Source organism: Alternaria burnsii (assembly GCF_013036055.1).
Source record: "Alternaria burnsii strain CBS107.38 chromosome Unknown 740, whole genome shotgun sequence".
In the NCBI taxonomy this organism is placed as follows: domain Eukaryota; kingdom Fungi; phylum Ascomycota; class Dothideomycetes; order Pleosporales; family Pleosporaceae; genus Alternaria; species Alternaria burnsii.
Genome location: NW_024066112.1, coordinates 577,318 through 603,321, shown reverse-complemented (window position 1 = coordinate 603,321; position 26,004 = coordinate 577,318). Strand labels below are relative to the sequence as shown.

Genomic DNA, 26,004 nt, shown 5'->3' with positions numbered 1-26,004 from the left:
CTTTGTAGGCTGTGCGGGTGGCGAAGCTCGCAGTGTCACAAATCGAATCCCACGTCCCAAATCCCAGATCCCAAGTTCCGGATCTTGTTTTCAGTTTCTGTGGAATTGATGTTCAATAAATCGAGTGCCATAAGAGTGAACTGACGACGGATTATCTTAGTTAATTTTATTACTAGGACAACGCCTGGCTCACTTCATCGGAGTTCGTGTTGGGCCTAGGAAAGTACGTGGGTGATGTTGATGTTTGCCAGTAGCAGACGTGCCATACGCGCTATGGGTCTGAAGCTTTACCGCCGTGGCTTCGTTTGAGGCAAGCGATAGGCCAAACGTCTTAACAGCCCACCATAACCACCACCATCATTCCCGAAAGTTTTGTCGTTTTGTTCAGCCGGATGATGGCTTCGCTTGAGCCTGCAGCTGATCGACAAGACGGTTCGTTTCGATACCGATAGTATCCAGGTACTTGGGTGAGAAGGAATTCGGGAGATACGGGCCCTGCGCAGTCGCGCCTTAGGGTTACAAGTCAGACACTTGGATCGGAGCATCTTCGGCGTGATGCGAGTAGCTCATGGGATGCTTCCGCTGCGGCGTTGTGCATCTTCTTCAACCAGAGTCTGAAGGAGCCTTACAGTCGTTCCTGTATTATATCCGGTTTGACGCTCGACCTCGTTCAGTATGTTCCAGATTCTTGCCTTCCTAGATATGCCGTGAATATGCTTCGCAGCTGTAGAGAGAGTTAGAGTGAGTTTGTGAGAGTGGAAAGATGCTCGTCAACATACCATAGAACAAACCATGCGTAGAGAACACCATCAACGCTGGAGGGAAATCCGATATGGCTATGTCAGTAATTCTCATAGCCTGCTCTTGGATTAGAGGTATATAGGCTTCATCCTGAAGCTCTGGCTCCGCGTAGAGCAGAATATGTGTTATATGATACCCTGGATATGTCAGAACGCATCGAATATCCCAAACACGCATGTACGCACAAAAGGCTGCAGCGGCAGCGGCAGCAACAGGGAAGTACACTTTACGAAAGCCATCTGTGTCTTTGTCACCATATCCAATGCCCACAAAGGTATCGGAGAGACCCCTTCGCCACATTTCTATCTCATGCAAGAAGTTTTGGCGTTGTTCTTTACCAGCTGCTGATCGTCCGTCCGGTCCAAAGATGAGGTTGATTACTCTTGCTAGTATCCAGAGAACATGGTTGCCAAGCACATCTTCCCTAGTCTCGCCCTCAATCCAAGATACCTCCCACTCTGCAGGGTTTAGTATTAGTGGCTGTTCGCTTGCCATGGCTACTACAATCTCGTGCCGAACATAGATCCAGAAATTCGCAAGATCTGTCCCGCTCGACTGTGCAGTGACATGTCGCGACTTGATAAGTATCGTCAGGCCTAGAAAGTGACGGCGATAGTCTTCGGACCGCAAAGCTCCGTGAATTTCGTAGCTCAAGAGTAGCATGCTTGCGGTCAGCGCGTGTTCGTGCGATGGCACACTCAAGGCCTCTATCAGCAGACGCAACGATTCTCCATAATGCTTCCTAGCCGTGACTTGCCAAGAAGGGTCATGGCTCGAGTTTGAAAGCGCTAGGTAGTTTGCGGTAAAGGCGCACACGCAATGGAACAAGAGCGGTGATGCCAGGACAAGCTGTGGAATCTTATGCTGGAAGGTGCTACTATGATCAAAGATGTCCATCCAGGTAGCTACGGTACGCACATAGGCTTGCAGTAGAAACGCGCTCTCCGGAGTCAAGCGTATCTTCTTCCGACCGTTCGTCTCGGTCGGTCCTGGTGGTGTAATTCCAGTCACGGGTATGTAATTCTGACCTAATAACGAGTCTCCCGGGAGGTCAAGATCATTCATACGTGTCCTGAAAACGTCAACGAGCAACGGCGCATCATTCATCGCGTCATTGTTTGGCTCGTCCTGTATTGCATCACTTTGCGAAGCAGCCCACGCCACCTCTTCGGATGGTTCGCAACCGAGATTCAGGCGTTCGCAGTTCCCGCATACAGGCTTCTTCTCGTCGCAGCGTGTATGGCGGCGTTTGCAGGTGGCGCTGGACCAAGGCAATCAGTCTGGAGTCGAGATTCTCACATTGATAACAACGTACCAACCTTGATGGAATCAGCATATTTGAGCATGACTCTACACAAGCTTAATGGTACACACCTGTTCTACTACGAGGTCCACCTCTCCGCTTCTTCTTTGGCCTTGTATCACTCATTTTTGGAGGAGGTTAGTTTGAAAAGACGCCTGTAAGGGAATTAGGGTGATGACCAGCACGATGTCAAAGTTTCATGGTCGGTGCATATGGCGCTAAGCCTCTGCAGTAGGACGCGTTGGGTTAGTCAATCTCCTGTGCGCTGCTACGAATTGGTGTCGCGCTGAGGCATCAGAGTGATGGGCCAAGGATAGCATTCATCTTCTTCCTCGAGGTTCTCGCAAGCGAAAACGCTCAATGAAAAAGTTCGCGTCGGCCAGAAGTAGTGCATGAATACTGGCGACACTGTGGCCTCGGGTGTGAGCAAGCTCAGGACCCAAAGTCTTGCTACAAAAATAAGAATAACCGGAAAGCCACCGTAGTGACATTATAGCGATTAAGCTATAAAGAACAGATACTACACTTTGATCTAAGCCAGAATGGCAAAGGAAGCTGGTGAGAAATTGAGGGACGTGGGAAAGCCGAGTTGATATACACGCAGCAGTTGGACCGTGCGACGCTACTTTAGCGCGCGAACGTGACTGTCGACTGCTGCCTGTTGCACTACTAGCTACTTCTTATCTTACCCACCTACCTAACGCGACAGCCAACCATATGTAAGCCTGCGCAAACTTAAGCATCAACGACGAGATTCATCCTCGTATGAACGGTCTCAGAGCAAACATCGAGCTAGAATTCTATCAACCAACCGCCATCAACGCTTCAGCGCAATTCATCATCTCACTCCTGTTTTCTAGTTTCCCACAATCCTTACTCAATCTGTACGTCAGAAGTAGAGCCCCCTTCGAGGATGAATATAGCAGACATGGCTGCAATCGAATCGCGTCGATCTTATCCTTATAGCACCGACTTGGCATGCTCTTTCCACAGCGGACGGAAGGAGTCTTCAAGCGGGCTGTCGCGTCGCTCAATCCTCTCCTTTGTTGTTTCGAATAGTCGAGGTAGACCAGTCTGCTCGAATGGTACTCCATCTCGCACCATAGCAGCTAAACCTTTGCTCGATAGCAGAATCTGCGGCATCCCATGGCCATTGAACCCAGCAATAATGAACTGGTGCGGTTTCTCCGGTACTGCACCAATATGGGGCATGAAGTCTGAGCTGTATCCCATGACTATGAAGAGTGTCAGTTGCGTAAGTGCGACAGGCTTATCAACTCACTACCAGTCCAAACCTTCTTCGTTTCGGCTTGCGTTTTCTCCCACCCACTGAAATAGCGCTGCATGTATCCATCAAAGTATGATGAGGCTTCATCAACAAGCTCATCATCGCGCACCGTGTTGAACCAGCGCTCGGGTTTATGCCAGAATCGCTGCCTCGCGCCTCCAACAATAATGCTTCCGTCGGTTCGGGGAATGAGATAGTCGTAATTTCGAGAATCAAAACGGATAGCGTATGTGTTATTGAGATGTGGCGTTTGTCGCTTCTGCGGACTGTCGATATGGCTGCACACGCCACGAATCGGCGTGATACTTCGTGCGTACTCCGGCAGTACTTGACTGGTGTAGCCATTGGTGGCGTGGACTACCTTCCTGGCTTTGATCGCACCGCGTGGTGTCTGAATTGTCCACCGGCCAGTCTCGTCTATGACATCGGACATAGAGGCCACCGGCGTGTTTGCTTGTACGTTCAACTTATAGCCCCGCTCAAGTAGCTTCGCTAATAGTTGATGCACCATCTTTCGCGGCCACACGTGCGCTGCGGTGAAGCTGAAGGCACAATGCGCACCCTTCACACCAGAAATCTTCGTAATTATGTTAGCAAATGTTTCAAATATCCCTACAGAGAGCAAGTATACGCACCCTTTCGGCATCTCTCTCAGGAATGTAAGCCACATCTCTCAAGTCAACTGTCTTCTCTCGCCTTAGCTTCTTCCACGCCTCAGTTGTTTGCCTCGCATGCTCAGCATCCAGATACACATCAATCGCTCTTGTGAGATGGAAGTCGCAGTCTAGCCCCTCAGTCTCAACGAGGTCTTTTACCGCAGACACGTTTGCCGCTTCGAATGAAGCCACCTCCGCCGCGGCACTCGTACCGTACATGGAAACATATTTCGAGACGTTGAAGTAGAGATCTGGCTTCACGTGCCCGCCGTTGCGACCTGTAGCCCCAGAGCAGATCTTACGAGCATCGAGAATCAGAACGGATGGTGATGCAATTGGAGAAGATGATGTAAGGATATGGTAAGCTGTAGCCTGGTAGAATATGGTTAGCACGTACAAGTATAGCATGGAGTCTGTGATGAACACTTACAACTCCAGCAAACCCCGCACCGATTATGACAATATCTGCTTCACTAGGGAGATCATCCGTGGTACGTAGATTATCGTTAGGATCAGATTGTGATATCCAAAATGATTGCACGGGGTTTGAGACGGGTGTACGGTCGGTTGCCATGTTGAGGTACCGATTCTATGCCGTCTTAACAGACTCGTTGTTAAACTTCTATGATACTAGCAGTCAGGGCGATGTTCTTTCCACACTACCATCTGGGATACTGTTGAAGAGTTGTGGTACGTTACTACTCTGACAGCGGCATAGCGGTACAGCGATACGTACGTATGCGCCTGACGAAGCACGGAGACGGCCGCGGCATAAACCGCGCGCACACCTTCCCCGCTTCCTGAGCGTCTCCAGCGTGTGGAATCTCCTACGGTCCTTCTTGGCTGCGTATGTCGATCCTTATCGACAAGAGTGGGATGTTGTCGATAGCGGACATGCTTTGCCGAAGTGTAGATCGACAAGGGGGTTTTCTCGCTTGTTTTCAATGATCATGCATGTCGGCGCCCATCCAGTACACAAAAACATCTAGTGGCGTTCTGGGCGAATCCTTCTGCTCCACGATCACTTGGCATGACTATGAGGTATTCGATATTGTGGTAGTAACGTAGTGGAGGTGCATATTCCCATATTACTATGCTTCGAACCAATACCAGCTTACCTTGAGTTGGCATTGCACGCAAATATAATCCCGCGTGCCATCTCAGTGAAAGAATCTGCCGTGACGTCCATTTCACCAAACAGATTATCGCAGCGAATCTTCTCCCAGATAGTGCAGTATGCAGCCTTGAATCTGTTGTTTGGTTAGCTGTGGTAGAACAGGCATCGATTTGATTGTGGAAACTTACCCATGGATTTTGGCAGCCGCTACATCCCAATTATGCGCAGCGGCAAACCATTTCTCATCGCTGCCCAGCTTTTCCATCATCATCTGATATACCTTCGGATCCGGTTTACCGATCCTGGCCGTGTCGCACGAGATGAAGTTCTCCTTAGGCATGGGTATACCATTGTGCGTGAAGTAGCCTCCGACGCGCTCCACATCTCCTGCTGTCAACGCCCAGACCGTGAACCCAGCATCCCTCAACATCTGGAAGCATTCTGCTACACCAGGTCGCGCTTCGAGCTTCTTGTACTGCTCCAGAATGTACTTCAGATCTTCGTCGCTAGCGAACACCTGAGGTTCTTCGATACCGGACATGTATAGCATACGATAGAACAGGCTGCTAAAGATGTCACGGAACCCAATATAACGGCCATTCATACTGAGGTAAGTATACTCTCTTTCGGTGACTTCGATCCACAGGTAGCCGAAGAGTCGTGGTTTAATGCCTTCGGCACGCATCTTGTCGCCCAAGCGGTGGTCAAGAGCATCGAAGATTGCATCATAGGAGACGCAGGTGCCAACAATGTCGAACACCACGTGCTTATTGGGTGTGGCCATTGCGACAGTGTTGCGTATTGAAGGTATTGGGCTTCCGATCGGGAGTTTGGAATTTCTCAAATTGGGTGATAGTAAGAGTTGATAATAGATCCTGCTCGCATGTCAACAATGCACCATCTGGGTAACTATAACGAAGCATCGGGGTGTGCTATAACGATATCGGAGCATACCTGTGCGAAGTTCTGGGCATGATAAACGCTGCTCCACTCAAAGCTTGGCCAGGTAGGGGCCTTGCCTTGGCGAAGTCTGCATCAACCCAGCATCACTGCGGGGACCGACTACTCACAATCCTGTCCAAGATTTCTGAGGTTGATAAGAACAGATAGGAACCGGGATGCTAGATTGACGACTATCTGGCTTAGCAGATATCGGATGATGATAAGCACGAAATGTTGGAGAGTGTCATGCGAACAGGCACCCGGGAGTGTGCAGCCGTCTACTTGCAAGTATATGTCTTGAACCCCATGCTTGTCTTGGTCGGCTGGATTCTCTGCTCATTTGTTATCCCCTCCAAACGACCTTTTACTCGTCTCCCCATATAGGCAATCATGACCATGATGTCCAAGGATGTGGAAGCACCAAGGATGACACTGAGAACCCCCTCTATACCAGACGACGAGAAGAGCAGCTCACAGATACAACATGGAGAGGTCGAAGATGCAGCGATCGTAGCTGCACTACAAGGCTATGTGCCAGGTACCGCGGAAGAGAAACGTTTGGTGCGAAAAATTGACTTCGTATTGCTTCCAATCCTGTGGTGGATGTACATCCTTGCGCATCTCGACAGGAGTAACATCGCCAACGCCAACGCGGCGGGTATGAGCGAGGATCTTGGCCTCTCTGATAACCGTAAGCGTCTGGATGCAGAATACTCAAAGTGTAAGCTGACAACATATAGAGTATGCAATGCTCGTATCACTCTTCTTTGTGGCATACGTCATCTTCGAGGTTCCTTCGAACATGATACTGATGAAGGTGAAGCCTTCGATCTATTTGTGTATGTGTGCTCGATGACATGGGATGTGCTAAGGCAGAACTAATGGATCTTAATTTAGCCACGATTGTGTGGGTTTGGGGATGCGTTGTTCTCGGGATGTCACAAACCAAAAGTGCGACAGGTTTGCTTATTGGACGCTTCTTCCTCGGAGCAATCGAGGCGGGGTTGTATCCAGGCGCGCTGTTTATCCTTACTTGCTGGTACACGAAGAAAGAAGTCGGTATGTATGCCATTATGTGGTCATGACATGGGTCATTGACTAAATCTCCAGGCAAGCGCTTTTGCATTTTTTACACGTCAGGCTGCGTGTCTCCCGCACTGGGTGGCATCATGGCAGGCGCGGTAATATCTAGCCTGGACGGCGCTCGTGGGATTCCGGGCTGGCGTTGGTTGCTCGTCATAGAGTCCGCGATTACGATTGTCTGTGGCTTCGGGTGTGAGTAGTCACCACGTCCATTACGTTGACGCTGCTGACTGCCTCCTCACATCAGTGTATTTTGTTCTTCCCAACTGGCCGATTGACTCCAAGATGTTGTCGCCGGAACAGCGCCTTCTTGCTCATGTCCGCATTCTCCGTGATCGGGACGAGTCGTGGGATACCGAAGAAAAGGCCCTTACGCCACTACAGGCGTTCCTCGCAGTGATCAGAGATGGCCGAACCTATCTTTTTCTGATCATCTATACGGCGAACTGTTTGGCGCTGACCGTGTCTTACTTCATTCCAACCATGCTCAGAGGAATGGGTTATACGAGCACTAGTGCCCAGTGGATGACGGTACCCATTTGGAGTTGCGGCGCGGTATTTCAGCTCTTTTGGTAAGTAGCTATCATGCAGAAACGAGCTAAAAGATACTGGCTAATCGCATATCCGCCGTATAGGTCATGGACTTCGGACAAGACACAAGACCGAAGATGGCACAATGCTGGCCTGCTTGGGTTTGCTGGAATCGCTGCACTAGTAGCTCTCCTCGTCAGCAATAATGCGGTCAAGTATGCTATGTTGTGTATCCAGACTGGCGCGATGTACACAACAATACCTCTGATTCTCAACTGGACCAGCGAAGTTCTGTCTCAGCCAACACGTAAGCGATCTATAGCTATCGCGTTGGTGAACTCATTTGGTCACACGAGCTACATTTACGGAAGCTTCCTGTGGCCCAGCGCCGAGGGGCCACGTAACCTGAAGGGATTTGCCGTATCGACTGCCGTCTTATGGCTTGGCCTATTAACGGCTGCATTGATGCCAGTGATCGCGAGTTACCTACCAAAGCCGCAGCCTGACATGACGCTGCATGGACAAGAGTTGTTTGTTGCTGGCGAGGAGAAGCTCGAGAAGCAGGACAAATGATCTTGTCGTACAAGAGCGAAGAGAATGTAGGAAGATGTATACGATGCAAGAATAACCGAGTGTCGCAAAAGTGAGGCCGCGATCGTGGAAGGGAGATTCGATGAGCCAGGGTCAGGTACGTACCGAGGTCCCGGCTTCTGCGCGATGTAGGTCCGCGCCCCAAACCGGTAAAGTCTGTTTTCTCCTGATCTAGACGTCTTTTCCTGCATTCTGCAGGCTTACTCAACGACCGTGAGCGTCGCGCTGTCGCAAAGCTCATATTTGAACCTTGCGGATAACATTGGCTTCATCTCATTATTGCATCTTGTGTTCAGACGTATCACTTATGAGGATCATCCCTATCACGCGCTGAATTGACACACCCTTCACGAGCGTCCGTACAACGCACGGCAATACCATTGAGAATTTTCTCCATCACCCTAATCTGCTTGCTTTTGTTTACGTTGGCTTGAATTTGTGACCCGAGACTACCCAGTGTAAACCTCTTGCGTTCATTGATTCAGGATTAGCTTTAGATAGAATTTGAAGCCCACTCAAAGCAGACTGTCTCTAACAGAGAGAGAGCTCTCTCCAAGGATCAAGAAATTTTGACTTCGTGGCTGCCATGACTAGAACATTGTTTACTCCACCAGTTCACACACCAAATTCCCCGTGAACATCAAAGCTGTAAATGCTCGCTTCATGAGGCAGCACGCGCTGCATCTTGCACAGCACTTCGGCCCAATAGAGTTAAGCGCATGTTGAGCACGAGTGCTGCCCTCCATGTGAAACACATTCTTCCGGTCGAATCCCCCAAAGATTGCCACGTCCCGTGTATCATCCTACGTTCAAGCGCAGACTGCATGACAATAGAGCTTTGCCGCGAACGATCATCACGCTACGGGCCCCCGTTGAGTTTGGGACTCACTCTCTACCCTGTTGTTGGGCATCAGTAATTTTGTGATCCTCAACAGCGCCCTCTCCGCACTCGGGATGCCATGCCAGATTCGTGTCTCTGAAATCGGAGGCGCTCTCGTTGGAGCTACGTGTCTTACGTTGCTGGTTGGGTCTATGAACACTGACGATCGCCCAGCAGTACAAGTACTTGGACGGTCGATGATTGCCTAAGCAGGGAATGCACAGTGAACGCACACGTACGCCACTGTACTTCATCTTGAAGTCTCGGGCCTTCTACATTACCAATGACTCCAGGATGGCTTACTATTGCCACTTACCTCGGCCACTCACTGCATACGCTTGCCCTTCTCGTCTGCCGACCCCAACAATCGTAGGGCTGACAAATACGAGCCGCCTACTTCCTGGAAGAGGCACACAGTCAGGTCGAAACAAACACATGCATTTGTAGCCTGGAAAGCCTTTTCTGCACAAACGCTGCCAAGAAGGCGCCTAAAACTTCGTTGACCAGATAGTGTGCTTGTAGAGATAAGCAACAATTTCGAATTTGCTTATACGATATACAGGGTCGAATCTGATACCATGCGCCTAGTAGCCTCAACTACCGAGACTCCCGTGTGTACAAAGTTTATAATAGGTCCGAACTTTGAGGCTCTGGTGCCCACGGGTATCAGGGTCCCCCAGCGTCGGGCTTATGGGTTCAACACGGGAACGCACATGGATCACCCATCTTGGCGAAGGATAGGACAACGGTGATACAAGACAGAAAACCTCAGTGAGATATATAATGTAGCTCGGGTAGTGTGGGTTTCTGCATTACTCATTGAAGACTACCTTTTCATTATCTATCATGTCAAATGACACCTTTTCAGGCGGCTTGTTGGCCGACTATTCCGCCGCTGCTCAAGGCGCAATAGCAAGCGACTATGTGCTACGCTGGAAGCTCGTCGGCGCTCTTTTTATCATGCTCGTTGTCTCTCAAGTCACTAAGATGATCTACCGCGCGCACATCGACCCTTTGCGAGCTATACCAGGGCCTTGGATCAGTTCAGCAACATCAGCCTGGATTCGCTGGCAGCGATGGCATGGCAGATTGTCCTTTGAGGCAGACAAGCTCATGACCAAATATGGGCCCATCGTTAGGATCGCTCCTAACCTTGTTATCCTTAACGATTCTGAGGCAGTGGAGAGGATCTTTGTAAGAAAAGACCTTGACACTTCGCCAAAATCCATCCGAGCCTTGCGCGTAGGCGGTCATGACTGGACCGTTACATACCCACAACACCCGATTGCTCGCCAGAGACGACATCCAGTCATGATCGCCACCACCACGAAGAACATGAAGCTCTGGCATGACGTCTTCGTGACCAACATCGAAGCCATGGTTCGCGATCTCGCAAAGTCAGACGGCGAAAAGTCCGAAGACATCGTATACCACCTGCGCATAGCCACTCTTAGGAACTCTCAAGTCGTCATGGGTGGCTCGGGAGTTGACCTTGACTGCAGCGACTTTCCTCATGTTGTCGGCGAATACAACTTCCTTGTCGTCTGGCGTCTCTGCCTTCCAGAGTGGTTGTTCGCATGGCTTCAATACGGTCCTTTCGCGCATCCAAGGTTCCGGGTACGATCTAGTGACAAGCTATTCGACCTGGGCGCAGCGCTGTGTAAACAAGCCGCTGAAGTGAGCGAAGAGCCAACTGACAACGTATACAAGCTATTCACTGCACCAGACGCCAAGTACCCCGTCGAGCAATCGTGGACAGATCCAGAAATTGGTGCAGAGATGGCGGGACAGGTACTCGCTGCCACTGAAACGACTTCATCAGCTCTCGCTTTCATATACTACGAGGTAGCGAAGAACCCAAGCCTTCAGGAAGAGCTATACAAGGAGGTAGCTGCTCATGAGGGTTATGAAGAGCTTGATTCGTTGAAACTCCTCGATGCATGTATCAAAGAGGGTCTGCGCTTCCGCCCACCTGTCGCTCTCACAGGTTCACGCCTCGTCCCCGCTGGAGGTATCAACGTCCTTGATTATCACCTCCCTGCCGGTACTGTTGTAACTACACAATCCCTTAGCATGTCTCGTCAGCGCCCCGATCTCTTCCCCGACTTCGATACCTACAACCCGCGACGCTGGCTCGTCGAGGACGAATATAGCGCCGAGCGTCGGAAGATGCTTGTGCCTTTCGGTGTAGGAGCGAGGCGCTGCCCAGGAGGAAATATGGCGACCTATCAGATGAGACTCATCTTGGCGGCGACATTCAGAGCGTTCAGAATTGAACTTGCACCTGAGACAACACCAGAGAAGATGGCGCCGTTCGAGGCAAACGGATACCGAAGTAGGCATGATCGATGTGATCTGATGTTCAAGCCTAGGACTGCGTGATGATTTTGGTGTAAACATCGATCGTCCATTGTCTTGATGATCGTCCTTATGATACTTGTGTTACTCGAGCGAAGATTTCCAGATGTGTGGGTGGCTTCTGGCGCTCATAAGCAAGTATGCATAGTTTTCCTTCTGCGTTCATTTGGAGTTCTTAGATAGGTAGCGTCAAGATTACTCGTCATCAATCCTCATGAGCTGTCTCGGAGCACAACTGAAGACCCATGTCTATAATCGAACAGGTCGTTTATATTCTATATCGGATGGTATTATACCCGCGATAACTTGGGCGAGTAGCATGTTGTGAGGTGGCTGGCGACCAGATGACAAGCTTCCTGAGATGTATCAGGGATGACGCGTACCTACTGACGTCATCATCCCACCTGTACCTTTGAACCTAGGCAGTTTGAAACCACCACATATTCACGCTACACGTGGACATGGCGAAGTCGAGACAGGACACAAACAAGGAACCTTTCTTGCTGCTCGTGCATTGCCTGGGCATACGCTTGCGGCTGCGAATCCGCCTGGTGGAATCCCAGAAAGCGGGGAGACGTGGCTGCGGTCTGCGGCGCTTCCGATAGGGTCTCAAGTCGCATCTTGACGCATCCATCGAATCGATCTAGAAACCTCACATATCTTTCCGAATTGGAGATCGGCCAGGCCCACGTACATCGCATACGCAGCTGCACTGGTACCTAGACAGCACATTCACAGCCGCAACCGCTCTGTACCCGTCCGGGTCCTTATCTACAAACGCCACAACCGTAGTATCCCGCATCATCGTGCGTGTGATCTGCAAGTGCAATGTTTCAGACGCACCATATGCATCACCTGGAGCTTAACGAAAGCTTGATAAAGCTTGGAAAGCTTGGTCGCATGCTTGCAAGCCCATGACCACTACTGCGACATTCCGGCCGATGTGCCCGCCGGTTCCTGGTCGAGAGCTAATGATTGGAGCGCTTGGAGTTGGGCAGGTAGGTTTGCTGCTTCGAGGTGGGTGTGATGCATGCGTTGGTGGAAAGCACGAAGGTATATATGCCGCCTCATCGTCACTTCAAGCAGAATAATTTCTCATTTCCAATTCTCCATTACGCCAGTGCTACAACACAAATCTGCTGAATTAAATCTACACTACCGTCGACTGAGCAACCTAGTAACATCATGGCATCTCTACAGCGTCTCGCTGTTCAGCGTAGCCCTGCCTACAAGCCCGCTGGGGTTAAGAGCTATGTTTACGCGATGACAAAGTGTACGTGACCTGTTACATTCTCTCTCTCAAGTTCTGAACTGACATGCGCAGATGGCTTCCATCCGACCAAGCCAGGCCCATATTTCCAAGCCAAGGTCATATCACAGCAAGGCAAGTTTGGACGAGTTGGCGGCCGCATGCGATCACACTACGTCTTAAGAAAGCGAGAGCAAACATCCGCACCGGGCGGTGCGCAGAGCAAGGCCGCAGCCCCAAGCGATGGAGGTGGAACTGAGGGCGAAGTGCCCGCTGAAGACATCCAGAACGACTCCTTATATCTCTGCGAAGTCGGTGTAGGAACACCTGAACAGAAGTTGTACTTGGATTTCGATACAGGATCTTCGGATCTTTGGGTATGTGAGCCCATCTAAGTTCTCGTGGTATATGCTAAGACGTACAGGTCTGGTCCACTGAGCTTCCCAAGAGCATCCTCAGTTCTGCCAATCCCTCGAACCAGCAGGTCGCTTTCGACCCTTCCAAGTCAAGCACATTCAAGAAGCTCGATGGCGAGACCTGGAAGATCTCGTATGGCGACTCTTCATCAGCAAGCGGTGATGTAGGCACCGATGTTGTGGATCTGGGTGGCCTCAAGGTTGAGAACCAGGCTGTAGAGCTCGCAAAGGAGCTTTCGCAGCAGTTCGCACAGGGAAATGGTAGTGGACTGCTCGGATTGGCGTTTAGCTCCATCAACACTGTTTCTCCAACTCCGCAAAAGACGCCAGTCGACAACATCATCGCACAGAAGACGGCCAAGGAGCAGCTCTTCACGGCATACCTTGGCAGCTGGCGTGATGCGAACGAAGCTGATAAGGGAGAGGTAAGTTCCATTCTTCACATATTTGCGTTCGTCGTTTAACATGCCTACAGAGCTTCTACACCTTCGGCTTCATAGACCAAGACGTCATGACCGCCTCTGGAGCCTCCGAGCCCAACTACGCTGATGTTGACAACAGCCAAGGCTTCTGGCAGATCCAGTCTACATCAGCCACCATCAATGGCGAGACTGTCAACCGATCCGGTAACACTTCCATCATGGACACTGGTACAACGCTCTGCTTGGTTGACGACGCTCTTGTGGATGCTGTCTACAAAGCTATTCCTGGCGCTCAGTACGACCAGAACAACCAAGGCTATGTCTTCCCTGCCTCTACATCCGCGGACGATTTGCCAGAGATTAAGCTCGCCATTGGAGACTCCATGGTGACATTCCAGAAAGAAGATCTGGGCTTCGCCGATGCCGGAAACGGCAACGTGTACGGAAGTATTCAGAGCAGAGGATCCATGGACATGGATATCTACGGTGATGCCGTATTGAAAGCCATGTATGCGGTAAGTGATCATGAATTTACTTAAATCAGTGAAGGTGTACTGACTAGGCTTCCAGATCTTTGATATGAACAACGGTTCGCCGAGGTTCGGATGGGTGCAGAGAAAGGAGGCAACACAAAACACGACTGCTCCCCCATCGCAGTAGATATTGACGTGCACTTGCCAAAGAAGAAGACTGTGTGCAGGGCAGGAGGTAGTACTGTCGCCCTTTGGTGTCCAGAGTTATGTGAATGTTCGCAATAGGTTTTCATGCAACAGATGCTACGCTCCTGTGAACAATAGTATCTTAAGACGCATTTGATGAAGTTTCTTTCGATGCCATGAGTTTCCCCACATCTCTCAAATCAGGTACAACATCTGCATCTTTGTCGTGAGTGTTTTCCACCCTCTGCATCCACTTTCTGCAAAACGTCTGTAGATCCATCTGCGCATCGCTCTGCATCGAGACTCGGTCTTGCAATCGCTCGCAATCGTCCTCCAGGTGACTGCGACTCATGGATGATAGTCTAATGCCCATCTCCACAGGCCTGCGCCACGGTGGACTCCCGATAGTGAAGGAACTCCAACGTAGGCGCGCCAACTTTTGCCTACATTTTTGCCGAAGGTAAACGGGTTCGTCTGTTTGGTGGAGAAGGTGCCGAAGGTGTCGAAAAGAAGGCACTGATGAAGCGATGCAACCGACTCCTATTTCGACGTTCGAACAAAGTATTATATGGACAGCCCAAACTAACCATCACATTAGCACTCGTGAACAAGATGACTTCAAGGTCTATAGTGTCAAAGCGCACACGGTATATCTTTGCCATCCTCATATTTGTTGATATAAGGAATCCGAACAACTGTGATGATAGACGCCCTTGGTGAGGTCAGCAATCGGCAGCAGGGCAAAATGGTTGCTATTGATTAGATCGATTGACTTACACGGAGGCAAACGATAGCAATCCTAGAGCCTGCAACTTCCGTTTCCTTTTCATATGCGTATCCCACAGGATGATGGCTGGCACAACCACAAGTCCAAAATCCGTTACGATTGTCGAAACAGTAGCAACATGGCCGAGAATGACAAAAGTAGATATCGGTGCGCATTCTCCTTGCCGAGTCCATGTCGCACTGACTGGACGACAGTATAGCAGGACGCCGACGAAGGTTATAAAGAAGGACGCCCATGTCGTAGCTAGTAGCGCATATATGGCGGTGCGCAGCCTGGGCTGTGTCGCCGTGACGTAGAAAATCGTCGTGCAGATCGAGGACTTGACTGTCGCGAGCGCGGTCACATACATGAGGATCCAGATGATGTAGTACTTTATCGCCTCGCTTGAGTGCCATGCATCGAGATGCTTGTCGCGTCTTCCAATACCCACCAGGAGGGCTCTTATTGTCAAAGAGATAGCCACAGTGTAGAATACCTGGCACCTGGAATGAGCAGATACTCGCAAGGGATATGCTCCTGTTCCACCTCCTGTCTAAGAAGTAACTTACAGCACCAGCAATCATGAAGCCATCATCCAACCTGAAAAGGTTTCTTGAAAGCCTTACATAGGTTCTTAGAGAGATGGCAATCAGGGATAGCCCAAGGAAGGTACATGATATCACCATGATGGTGGTTGTTAAACCATCGAGTCGCGAATATTCCCCTTCCAGGTCAGCTTCCGCAGACACGAATGGCGACAACATTGGGTAGGTAGACTCATGTCCACCATGAGAAGGAAGTTACTGGTTAACATATTGGCGCTGAAGAAGCTGGCTCCGATCCCAGGATATTAGGTTTACCAGCACTCGGCGGCTCCGCTTCTACTTGCTAGCTTGATTCGGTGACTCGGCTCGAACATGAAGTTAATATCGCATCAACTATACCAAACTCGGAGAATTCTGATCAGATCAAAACTTCGACGTTGGGTTTCTTCGGTTACTCTTGCTGCACAGACATGTCAGGCTGCCATCTAATCCATACATTTGGAAAGTAAAGCGCGCGACGTCAATTGTGGCGACAGACTAAAGCACTGCTATTCGTGGTGATCCACTAAACTGATTCTAAGGTCTTCGATCTCCCAGGATGCTACCGCATCAGACGATCGTTACTCTTACACCTCTATTCGCCTTCGTCATGGGCACGAACATGTCGTGATCGTATGTTACGTCCTCCTCAGTAGTATCTGACAACCGCATCTGCGGTAGAACACGCAGCACCAACGCAGCCAGACACAAATTAAGCTCACATAGAGCCAAACTGCGAGATCAATGTTAGAAACCACCTGCCAGATCCGCATAGATGTGTTGCACTTACTTCATTCCCAAACAAGATCGACTTCCCTTCGAAAATGTCAACATGCTACGCTCAGCTTCTTTTCTCCTGTTGTTGTTCTCATTTAGCCATCGCTCAGGAGCAAAGGCGTAGGAATCGGGAAAAGCGCGTTCGTTATGGTGTGTGACGTAAGCTGACATGCCGATGGCATAGCCTTTGGGAAGTACATATTGGATGGTCTTCTTGTTCCATTCTCCACGGTAGAGTAGGTTTTCTTCAGTGGGCACACGCGCAGTACGGCTAGAAACGCCATAGGACAGTCTCAAGCCCTCCTGAATGACGGCTCCAAGATAAGGCAGCGTTTCCAATACAGGCCATGATAGATGTCTCGGGTCATCCACAACAGTTTTCAGCTCTGCGGTGAGCTTAGCAAGAATCTCCGGCTTTGTTAGTAGATGATAAGTCATGACCGCCAACGCCCAACTTGTAGTTTCCGTTCCAGCACCCAGAACAGCCTGCGCTTCTTCGGACAAACGCTGGGGTTCCTTGTCCAGAATCTCGAGATCGGATTGCAAAAGACTCGCGAAGATAGTCGGTCGATCATACGTAATTCCGGCATCCATGTCCTCCTTGGTCTTGCGTACTCTGGCTGGCAGATCAATCTGCAATGTCTTGACCATGAGTGCAATATCCTTGGGCAAGTAATCGACGAAAGTTGCTGCCAACTTTGTAGTAGATTTCGTCCAAGGGAAAAAGCGGAACACGAAGACAGGACGCAAGATCGAGGCAGTTGGTTCTCTGAAATTGGGGAACCAGCCTGGTTGGTCGAGGAACCCAAAGCTCTCACCGAAGCTGTATTTGGATATGGCGTCGGCGGTAAAGCAGCTGTATGCCATGGTGACGTCGAATGGCTTGTTATCACCCGATTGTCGGAGAAGCTTATCACAGAGCTTCTGGACGTCAGAATGAAGATCGGGTTCGAGTCGCGTTATCATTGTGCGGGAGAAGAACTTTGCTAGGGGGATACGGCGGAGGCGGTGGATATTGTGGTCTACGGTTCCAAAACCGGATTCTCCAAGACTGTGCAATTGTCAACTGGAATTCATGGACGAAAGATATACGAGAGACTTGCGCTGACCCATTGATCTGGTGTACAGGCTTGTCGCGCTTCCGGCCACCGACGGCGTAGATTTCGTCGGCGAAGCTGATGTCGTCGCAGTGGACCTCGTTGGGGTTGATGCGGATAATGGGTCCTGGACGCGACATCAGCTTCTATACAATCGCGCAATGTCTGCTTGTCTACTCACCGTACACCTTGTGCATGCGCGCGATCTCCTTTGTATAGCAGCCGAACCTAATGACATCGTGGTAGAATTCAGGCAGGTACGTCGCTGCCGCTAGTTTTGGCCCAGGGATTCCGCTCAACGGATGGAATGGCGAGACGTTGTAGATGGCCTCGAGAATCTTGTATGCGAGCCAGATACCCGCAAGACCTAGCACATAGCCCACTGGAGGAAACCATGATGCCGACTGCGAATGGACACTTTCTGAATCCATTTTGGAGAACAATGCAAGAAAGAAACCTCTGTTGTCGCGCGAGAAGGCATTGCATTTACACTATTTTCTATTCGCACAAAGAGACGACGCTATCGTGTCAAGTTGCAGGGGGGCCTGAAGCATGTCTGCGGCAGAAAATGCGTATCTAAGTGGGGTGAGGTCACTGGGCAAAGTGGAAACACGGTCAATAGACGTTAGACGTTGCGGTTGTTGCGGTTATTCGGGAGCGAGCGAGTACCGTGCAAATACCGACATGTGATCGAGTGGTAAGGCGGAACGCCATCACGCAAAAGGTTGGTGTAGACGTTGGAAATGAGGGTCCAGACTTGTGCGTGCGGAGTGGGGGCCGGTTTCGAGTCATGTGAGCTAGGGTTTCCGATCTGGACTTAGTCGCCCTCGAATGGACGCTGAAAGACCGGTGTGGCTATTTTCATCTCACGTTTGATATTTGAAGGGCTGTTGAGTAGCGAGCAATCGCAGTTGATGCAAGGGTGTGCCAGAAGAAAAACAGTTTGTTGTCATTCATCATGCTCGTGCGCAAGGCTTGCAAGATCCCGTGTGTCTCATGCCATGTTGACCTCGTACGTGTCATCTGGTTTTACATGTTCTAGTCCATCAATTCTCTCTATCCTGTCTTCAAGACGACCTTGGTCGAGGTGTGACCATCTTTCCTCTCGCCGCAAGCGCAAGCCAGCCTGCAATAAGGCAGGCCCCGCCAATGGGCGTAACAGGCCCCAAAGACTTGTACTTCTTGGCATCCAGCACAAGTAGATATATGCTTCCAGAGAACATGGTCATGCCCGCAGTGAAGAGTGCCATTGCGATTGTGTTTCCCGGCGCGACGACGGAGGTCATGGTCAGGACGACGGAGTGAACGAGCTGTTGGCGTCGTTAGTAGGGTCCATGGGCACAAAGGCGAGGAGGATGCGGTGTGCGAAGAGGGGCACGCGTTGGTGAAGCGGGGAGCATGTGTACCTGGTATTGAGCAGCGGTTCCCCAGTTCGCAATGAGCGCTGGATCCCTAATCCGTTGCTTCAGCCCATGCGCACCGAAAGCGCCGAGCGCAACGCTCGAAGCACCGAGCAGCGTGCCGATCGTCCAGAATGGCGACATGGAACTGTAGGTTGTGCCGTAGGATCTACTGCTACTATAGCCTGATTCGTAGATGGGATCGTGCGATCGGGATTTGCGGGATGACGAGGATGAAGATTTCTTGGATGAAGACATAACAGCAAGTGGGAGTTGTTTGAGTTGGAGGGAGGTGGGATGGCAAGTTTCACTCAACGAAAGCCGCGGTATGCGGAGTTTCGGAGGTGTGCGTTGTCTGATTGGTCTGTGCACACAAAGACGGGAAGTGGAGCGTGTGAAGGTTGTACATTTGTAGTGGTATCCTAGATGCTGAAGTTTGCATCCCCCTATATTCTGAACGCCATAACGCCCTTCTGATGCAGATGAGATGCCGCGTATCCCATGAAAAATGCGACCAGATTGACGCGCACAACGTCCTATCTTCCGACAACTAGTCTGAGTCAATTTCCATGACTTCTCCGTCTGCCTGTCTCTGCGGTGTCGCCTTCATTGCGCTTGTAGTAGCCTTCCTCTTCCCTTTCCCGCTCTTCTGTTGTGCCTGCTTTATCTCCTCTTCAGAGATCAGGGCTCCATCGACACGTAGGAAGCCCTTACCCTTGCCCTTTCCATCCATTCTGCCATCAACGTCCCGTATCCTTACGCGCAGTTCTCCTTCAACCTTTTCGCCATCTCCGTTCACCCACCAACCTCCTTCATCTGACAACCGTCCATCCCAGCCCTTCTTCATGTGACCAGCTTCTTCCGAATGCCACGACCAGTCCGAGGGCAAGCACTCTTTGAGTATACTAACGGGAAAGGTGTTGAGATGTGCGAGCGTGAGATGGGTCTTTGCCTGGTCCGTGATATGAGCGGTCAGGTAGGCATTTCGCGTTGGTCGCCACACAATGAACGAGGCAGTAACCCAAAAGAACGGCGCCGCGTATTCATCAACGTGTCTGAGTAGTAAAGGCTCCGCGGGCGCATCATCATCAGAACTTAACTCGCTTTGCTGTTGAGATTGTGACTTCTTGGTTTTCGATGTTGCGGCGGTTGGTGGTGTGCTGTTCAACTCAACATCTTCGTATGCAAGGACCACACCCTTCGCAGGTGGGAAGTATGTGAGGAGTAGCGGTGATAGTACGGTTGCGCACACTGCTGAGAAGGGATCTGCGAGACATGAAGGCGGGATGCAAACGTATTGCGATATACGCTCAGTGTGAAATAAGGAAGCATCGTCGCTCTGTACTGGTGCCATTTTCGGGAGAGCGTGAGTGAATCCTGGCGCGTAGTGTGGTTTGCGATCGCGTTGTCGCAGAAGTCCTGAGCTTGGAAAAAAGTTGGAGATGTCGGCGTGTGAAGTTACCGATATGTGGGGGTCGGCGCTAGGATAAATCCGACTAGCCACCACCAGCATTATGTATCAATGAAGAGTGAAGGTAGCATAGAATCTCAATTAAATACGCTTCGTGACAGCGTGCATATCTTCTGATATGTTTTCCGATCTATAGGCAAATCCAACGCCAAATTTTACTACACCAGATCAGGCATCATTTGCATGATGCTCATGCCGATGCTAATGTTAAGCTTGCCCAGGACCTTTGTTTTACATTTGATTTCATAGCGGAGCCGGAACCTCTCATCTTCTGGGCTTCTCTGCTTCCTTCCGCTGGAGCTTGGTAACCACCCGTTGCAGAGCTGTCTTGATTTCGCCCTTCTTGAACTGCGACAAGTCGTAGTAGTTTGGTGAGATGTCCTGGCTGAGGTTAGTGTCATAATTAGGTACAAAGGTATGATGACAACTCACCAATAGCCACTCGGGCTTGACCGAAGTCACTGTACGGATATAGTTCTTGGTTGTCAAGACAAATTCGTTGTAGATGACCCATTCACTGTCCTCAGCAAGAACAGTGCTAGGGTGCAAAAGAACATTTTGCTCGTCCTTGACGGTAATGTAGCTCTTGCCGTTGCCATCGCGTTTGGCGACTTGCATGAAGAAGCCAGCGACGAGCGCACGCTGAATGTTCTCGTAGTACTTCTTGTTCTCGAATGGTGTTGACATCAATTCGAGTTCCTCACGCTCCATTATGCGCTTGAGTTGAAGACGGACGTTGTCGGCTTGCTGCAAGGCTCGGTACGAGAGGAAGTGGTCATGGCACCACTGCTTCGGGTTTGCTTGTGCCTCCTCGCTCTTGAATGCGTGGTAGACATTCAGCATGGTAAGCTGGTCGCCCTTGGGATGCGCAAAAAGCTCCTTCATCTCGTCTGCTCGCTTCCGGTTGTTGGCTGGGCGAACAAAGATTTGAGGTACCGAGAGTAGCGCAGTAAGTGACAAAATCTCATTCGAGCAGTAGAACTCGGGTGAGGTGATGAGCATAACTGCCAAGGCGGGATCCAGAGGAAATTGCGAGGCAAGCCCTCCAAGTGTGGTGAGCTCGCCCTCGTCGTCGAGACATGCCAGGTAGTTGAGCTCCTCCAAGGCACGCATCAACGTCTCTGGCGCAGGTGGGTCCATCAGATCAAAGTGTACCAGATCATCGACTCCGAGCTTCTTCAACTCAAGAACGGTGCTTGCCAAATTCGATCGCAGAATTTCGGGGTAGGTCTGTTCGATGAGCTCCTTCTTGAAAGCTTGCTCGGTGTAAAGGCGGAAGCATTTACCAGGTCGCGTACGTCCCGCACGACCAGCTCGCTGTTGGGCTGAGGCCTTGGAGATGGGCGAAACCAGGAGAGACTCGACACGGATACGAGGGTTGTACACCTTTTGCTTGCTGAAACCAGGGTCTACAACGTAGACGATACCGTCGATAGTGAGCGATGTCTCAGCAATGTTGGTGGAAACGATGACTTTGCGCCCAGGACGGCCGCCTGGGGTGGAGGGTGGAGGCGCAGGGTTGAAGATCTTCTGCTGTTGTGCGGGCGGCAGAGTTCCGTACAGCGGGTACACGACAAGTGGCCCAGCACCGCCTTCTCGGGTAAGGTCCTGAGCCTCGAGATTGATCTTCCTGCATGCGTCCTCAATCTCTTCTTCACCGGTCAAAAACAACAGAATATCGCCTTCGGCTTCGGTGGCGTGGATCTGAAGGACGGTTCGCAGGGCGGCTTCGACGTAGTCTCGCTCGGGCGCGGGTGTGTAGAAGACCTCAACGGGGTGGGTTCGTCCAGGAACGGCGAGCAGCGGGGCGTTGTGGAAGTACTTCTGGAACTTGGTGGCATCGAGCGTAGCACTCATGATGATGAGCTTGAGGTCGGGCCGCCTCAGAACAACCTCCTTGAGCAGGCCCATGAGGATATCGGTAGCCAGGGTTCTCTCGTGAGCTTCGTCGAGGATGATGGTGCTGTAGCGAGTGAGGTTGTGGTCGTTCATGGCCTCGCGCAACAACATTCCGTCGGTCATGTACTTGAGGATGGTGTTGGGCCCCGTCTTGTCCTCGAAACGAATGCTGTATCCAACCTCCTCGCCGAGCTCGACGTCCATCTCCTCGGCCACACGCTGGGCGACGGACATGGCAGCGACACGACGCGGCTGGGTACAGGCGACCATCTTGGCATTCTCCTGCGGCAGGTCGTCAAAGAGGACGAACTGCGGGATCTGAGTCGTCTTTCCGGAACCCGTCTCACCGACGAAGACGAGGATCTGCGACTCCTGGTAGAGCTTGAGGAACTCGTCGCGCTGCTGGTGGACGGGCAGGTCTCGCCTCTTCTTGAGGATGCTCATGTACTTGCTCGAGAGCGGGCGTCCGGTGAAGGCGTTGTTGGGGCCGTCTTCGGCGGCATTTGCCAGCGCCGTGGTGGTGGCATGGCGCTTGAAGCCCTGGAGCCCTGTGCCGGCGCCGCTGTACTCGCTCTTGACGGGCTTCTCGTCGTTCCAGTGCGCCAGGTAGGGATTCGCCGCCGCGTCCATTTTGCCTTCGCCGTTGGCCTCGGTCTTGACTCGCTTGACGCGGGCACTGTCGTCGTCGCCGTATTCGCGCTTCGTCATGGCAGTCATTGTGGTGGATGGGCGTCGGCGGCGCGCGTGTGAAGGGCGACTGCAGTCGCCGTCCCAGAAAAAGTTATGCGACGGGCCCAAGTAGCTCCACTTACCGCGACTTCTCTAGCTTGGCGCGAACGTCGACAGGCTGCCAGGCACCACAGCAGAATCCACACGCAGCCATGTAGCAAATATACATTTCTCCACCTTGGGTGGTCCCTTCTTCCTGTCCAGCGCCATACCCCAAGTCCTCACGTCCAACCTCCCCCTGGTCGCGCGCGCCGCAGCATTGCATTCGCGACCTTGCTGACCCCGCGCCAGTCCGCATCATTCACCAACTTTTCTCCCGCCTGACAAAATACCCCCATATTGGCCCGAATAACCTCCGACCCTGATATGGATTACTCGGAAGGCATGGACGAGTCGTTCTCCGTCTTCTACATCGGCCAGCATGAGTCGAAGCGGACCCTGCATGTGTCGCCCGAATTGGTCCAGCACGCCCAAGATCTCGGTGTGAGTGAGTCGACGACTTGCACCAAGGACCCTGGCTGACAACCTCCAGTATGATATGCTTACTAGCACCATCACCAACGACCACTTCCAAAACCGCGTCTTGAGCCTCCTCAATTCCTACACCCAGACCCTCGCCGAGTCGCAAGACCAACCACTGCCTCTGATACCAGCCTTGGACAATTTTGATACGCCGCTTACTCCCAACGACATCATCGGTCAACTGGTAGCTTTCACTAGCTCCTGGATTGACCTGTCTTCGCCAGACCCAATCATTTCGCATTTGTCGCGACAAGTCTTCCATCTCGAGGTTGCCTATGCTGCTTTCTGTGGTGTTACCAATCTGGTCATCCCTGGGCCGAGACTCGCGCATGGACAGACCGGCGTATCTCAGTATGCTCGGTCCATCAAGGAAGCGCTCGTCACTGGATCTTACATCCAGCTGCACGTCCAGATGCCCATGGACGGAAGACAGTCAGACTCCAACAGCGACGACATGGGAGACCTAGCTCGCTTCGCAAGACAAGAGTTTGAAGCAACCGCCGAGGCCAAGAACGTTGATTCTTGGAGCTCATGGGACGCTTGGAACACCATCAGATCTATCTGCAAGTACCACAACAGATTGTCAGTCATGCTCGATCTTCCGCGTCGACTTCCATCGTTGGCTGTCCAGTCACGCTGGTTCTCCGAGCCTGTAAGACTGCTCAATCTGTTGGCCTCGTCGTTCCTTGTCAATGCTCGCCAATCCTTTGTTCTCTCCAAAGCGCACCAGGTCTTCATATTCCGTTGCATGCGCTTACAGCGTGGACCTTGGCTACTCATCTCGGATGTCGGCCCACTACCAGGCATCGATGACCCGGATATGATAATGTCATACTCAACCGGCCATCTATCTCCTCGCACAGTAGAGGATGCCCCGAGCCCTGGGGCTTCAACAATGGCCGCTCCAACTCCAGCTGAATCAGCTGAGATCGCAAAGAAGGCTCCCAAGAAGAGCAGTAGCAGCAATGACCCAACTCCTCACTTGAGCTATGTACGATATCTGCAGCGCAATCAGCCACCCAAGAGCCAGATCGAAAGGTTTGGTGGTGGGTTCCAGGACTACTTACAGAGCCCACTGCAACCCCTGACGGACAACCTCGAATCTATCACATACGAAGTATTTGAAAAGGACCCGATCAAGTATGCATGGTACGAGCGAGCTATTGCTCAGGCGCTGAAAGATTGGCACGCCGAGAAAAGATCGACTAGTTCAGACAACGGCGCTGTTGTTGTGGCCGTTGTAGGATCAGGTCGTGGTCCTCTTGTCACTCGTGCACTCAACGCCAGCGCGAGCTCCGGGGTCCCCGTCAAGGTTTACGCTATTGAAAAGAATCCCAACGCCTACGTTTTACTGCAAAGACACAACATCGAGACATGGGGAGGACGTGTCACTGTTGTTAAAACGGATATGCGAGCCTGGAAAGGCCCAACACAACCAGATGGTACTTTCGGCAAAGTAGACATTCTCGTCAGTGAGCTTCTCGGATCGTTTGCCGACAACGAACTGTCGCCCGAGTGCCTAGACGGTGTTCAGCATGTTCTGAATCCAACTCACGGAATCTCGATCCCGTCCAGCTATACTGCCCACTTCACCCCCATCGCCACTCCAAAGCTTTGGTCCGATCTGTATACTAGGAGCACCAGCGTCGACCCAAATGCCTTTGACATCCCCTGGGTAGTCATGTTGACACAGTTCGACTATCTCTCTACCGAGTCCCAAGAAACAATCGCTTCCCAACAACTGAGTAACGGCACCAAGATGCAGCACTTCAACCTAGAAGCGCCACTTACACCGAACGTGCGAACAGCATGGGAGTTCACCCACCCCCTCCCGCCTTCAGTTCTAGCTCAGTCCTCGCTGCGCAAGGGCGGTTCGGCAGTAGGTGGCGGAGGCGGCTTCAGCGGCGGCGACGGCGCAAACGAACACAACCTACGCTACTGCAAGATTGCTTTCCCCATCCAGGAGCCCGGTGTCTGCCACGGTCTCGGCGCGTACTTTGAAACCGTTCTCTACAGCGGGTCTGAAGGGCCTGTGGAACTCAGCACGAACCCTGTTACCATGGAGCAGAAGAGCAAGGATATGATCTCTTGGTTTCCCATCTTATTCCCACTCAAGGTATGTATCTGCCGGACACGTATAGAGGACGAGAGCTGACGTCGTGTGTAGAACCCCATGCAGCTTCCTGCAAACTCAGAGGTCGAAGTCAGTTTCTGGAGACAGACGGATGATCGCAAGGTGTGGTATGAATGGCTTGTTGAGAGTTATATGACGATCAACGGACAGAGGATACGACTGAGTGTATCTGATCTCCATTCGAGCAAGTCTAATGGCTGCATGATGTGAAAGGGACATTGATAGTGTTCTCTTAGTGTCTGCTAGATACCACTTCACCTGCGGGCCAAAAAGTTGCTGATTATCTTGCTTCACCAGTTCTTCACCAGGGCCATGTTACACAATTACTT

At 51.4% G+C, this 26,004-nt stretch overlaps 9 protein-coding genes across 9 annotated transcripts; 4 read left to right on the top strand and 5 right to left on the bottom strand.

Moving 5' to 3' along the window:
• Positions 1-566: 566 nt before the first annotated feature.
• Positions 567-2,230, bottom strand: GT037_005049 (uncharacterized protein; the record flags this gene model as incomplete). The annotated part of the gene is made up of 4 exons (XM_038930096.1): positions 567-724; positions 780-938; positions 987-2,062; positions 2,172-2,230. The coding sequence occupies 4 exons, from the start codon at positions 2,228-2,230 to the stop codon at positions 567-569; spliced, it is 1,452 nt and encodes a 483-aa protein (XP_038787046.1).
• Positions 2,231-3,064: 834 nt separating this feature from the next.
• GT037_005048 (uncharacterized protein) lies at positions 3,065-4,622 on the bottom strand (the record flags this gene model as incomplete). Its single annotated transcript, XM_038930095.1, has 4 exons — positions 3,065-3,339; positions 3,387-3,969; positions 4,028-4,420; positions 4,479-4,622. The coding sequence occupies 4 exons, from the start codon at positions 4,620-4,622 to the stop codon at positions 3,065-3,067; spliced, it is 1,395 nt and encodes a 464-aa protein (XP_038787045.1).
• Positions 4,623-5,162: 540 nt separating this feature from the next.
• Positions 5,163-5,949, bottom strand: GT037_005047 (uncharacterized protein; the record flags this gene model as incomplete). Its single annotated transcript, XM_038930094.1, has 2 exons — positions 5,163-5,298; positions 5,354-5,949. 2 exons carry the CDS (start codon positions 5,947-5,949, stop codon positions 5,163-5,165), a joined length of 732 nt encoding a protein of 243 aa, XP_038787044.1.
• Positions 5,950-6,497: 548 nt separating this feature from the next.
• Positions 6,498-8,294, top strand: GT037_005046 (mfs general substrate transporter; the record flags this gene model as incomplete). Its single annotated transcript, XM_038930093.1, has 6 exons — positions 6,498-6,798; positions 6,848-6,946; positions 7,005-7,166; positions 7,218-7,382; positions 7,438-7,762; positions 7,826-8,294. 6 exons carry the CDS (start codon positions 6,498-6,500, stop codon positions 8,292-8,294), a joined length of 1,521 nt encoding a protein of 506 aa, XP_038787043.1.
• A 1,744-nt stretch (positions 8,295-10,038) lies between these two features.
• Positions 10,039-11,574, top strand: GT037_005045 (cytochrome p450 monooxygenase; the record flags this gene model as incomplete). The annotated part of the gene is made up of 1 exon (XM_038930092.1): positions 10,039-11,574. The coding sequence occupies one exon, from the start codon at positions 10,039-10,041 to the stop codon at positions 11,572-11,574; it is 1,536 nt and encodes a 511-aa protein (XP_038787042.1).
• Positions 11,575-12,735: 1,161 nt separating this feature from the next.
• GT037_005044 (aspergillopepsin a precursor) lies at positions 12,736-14,297 on the top strand (the record flags this gene model as incomplete). Its single annotated transcript, XM_038930091.1, has 5 exons — positions 12,736-12,823; positions 12,875-13,176; positions 13,224-13,640; positions 13,691-14,152; positions 14,208-14,297. The coding sequence occupies 5 exons, from the start codon at positions 12,736-12,738 to the stop codon at positions 14,295-14,297; spliced, it is 1,359 nt and encodes a 452-aa protein (XP_038787041.1).
• Positions 14,298-15,069: 772 nt separating this feature from the next.
• Positions 15,070-17,951, bottom strand: GT037_005043 (cytochrome p450; the record flags this gene model as incomplete). The annotated part of the gene is made up of 5 exons (XM_038930090.1): positions 15,070-15,611; positions 16,240-16,379; positions 16,437-17,474; positions 17,533-17,647; positions 17,702-17,951. The coding sequence occupies 5 exons, from the start codon at positions 17,949-17,951 to the stop codon at positions 15,070-15,072; spliced, it is 2,085 nt and encodes a 694-aa protein (XP_038787040.1).
• A 636-nt stretch (positions 17,952-18,587) lies between these two features.
• GT037_005042 (pre-mrna splicing factor atp-dependent rna helicase prp16) lies at positions 18,588-23,007 on the bottom strand (the record flags this gene model as incomplete). The annotated part of the gene is made up of 5 exons (XM_038930089.1): positions 18,588-18,830; positions 18,927-19,089; positions 19,472-20,339; positions 20,653-20,776; positions 20,824-23,007. Coding segments are annotated over 4 exons (3,177 nt in total). The 3' UTR covers positions 18,588-18,830; positions 18,927-19,088.
• Positions 23,008-23,385: 378 nt separating this feature from the next.
• GT037_005041 (protein arginine n-methyltransferase hsl7) lies at positions 23,386-25,885 on the top strand (the record flags this gene model as incomplete). Its single annotated transcript, XM_038930088.1, has 3 exons — positions 23,386-23,502; positions 23,552-25,657; positions 25,709-25,885. 3 exons carry the CDS (start codon positions 23,386-23,388, stop codon positions 25,883-25,885), a joined length of 2,400 nt encoding a protein of 799 aa, XP_038787038.1.
• Positions 25,886-26,004: the final 119 nt, after the last annotated feature.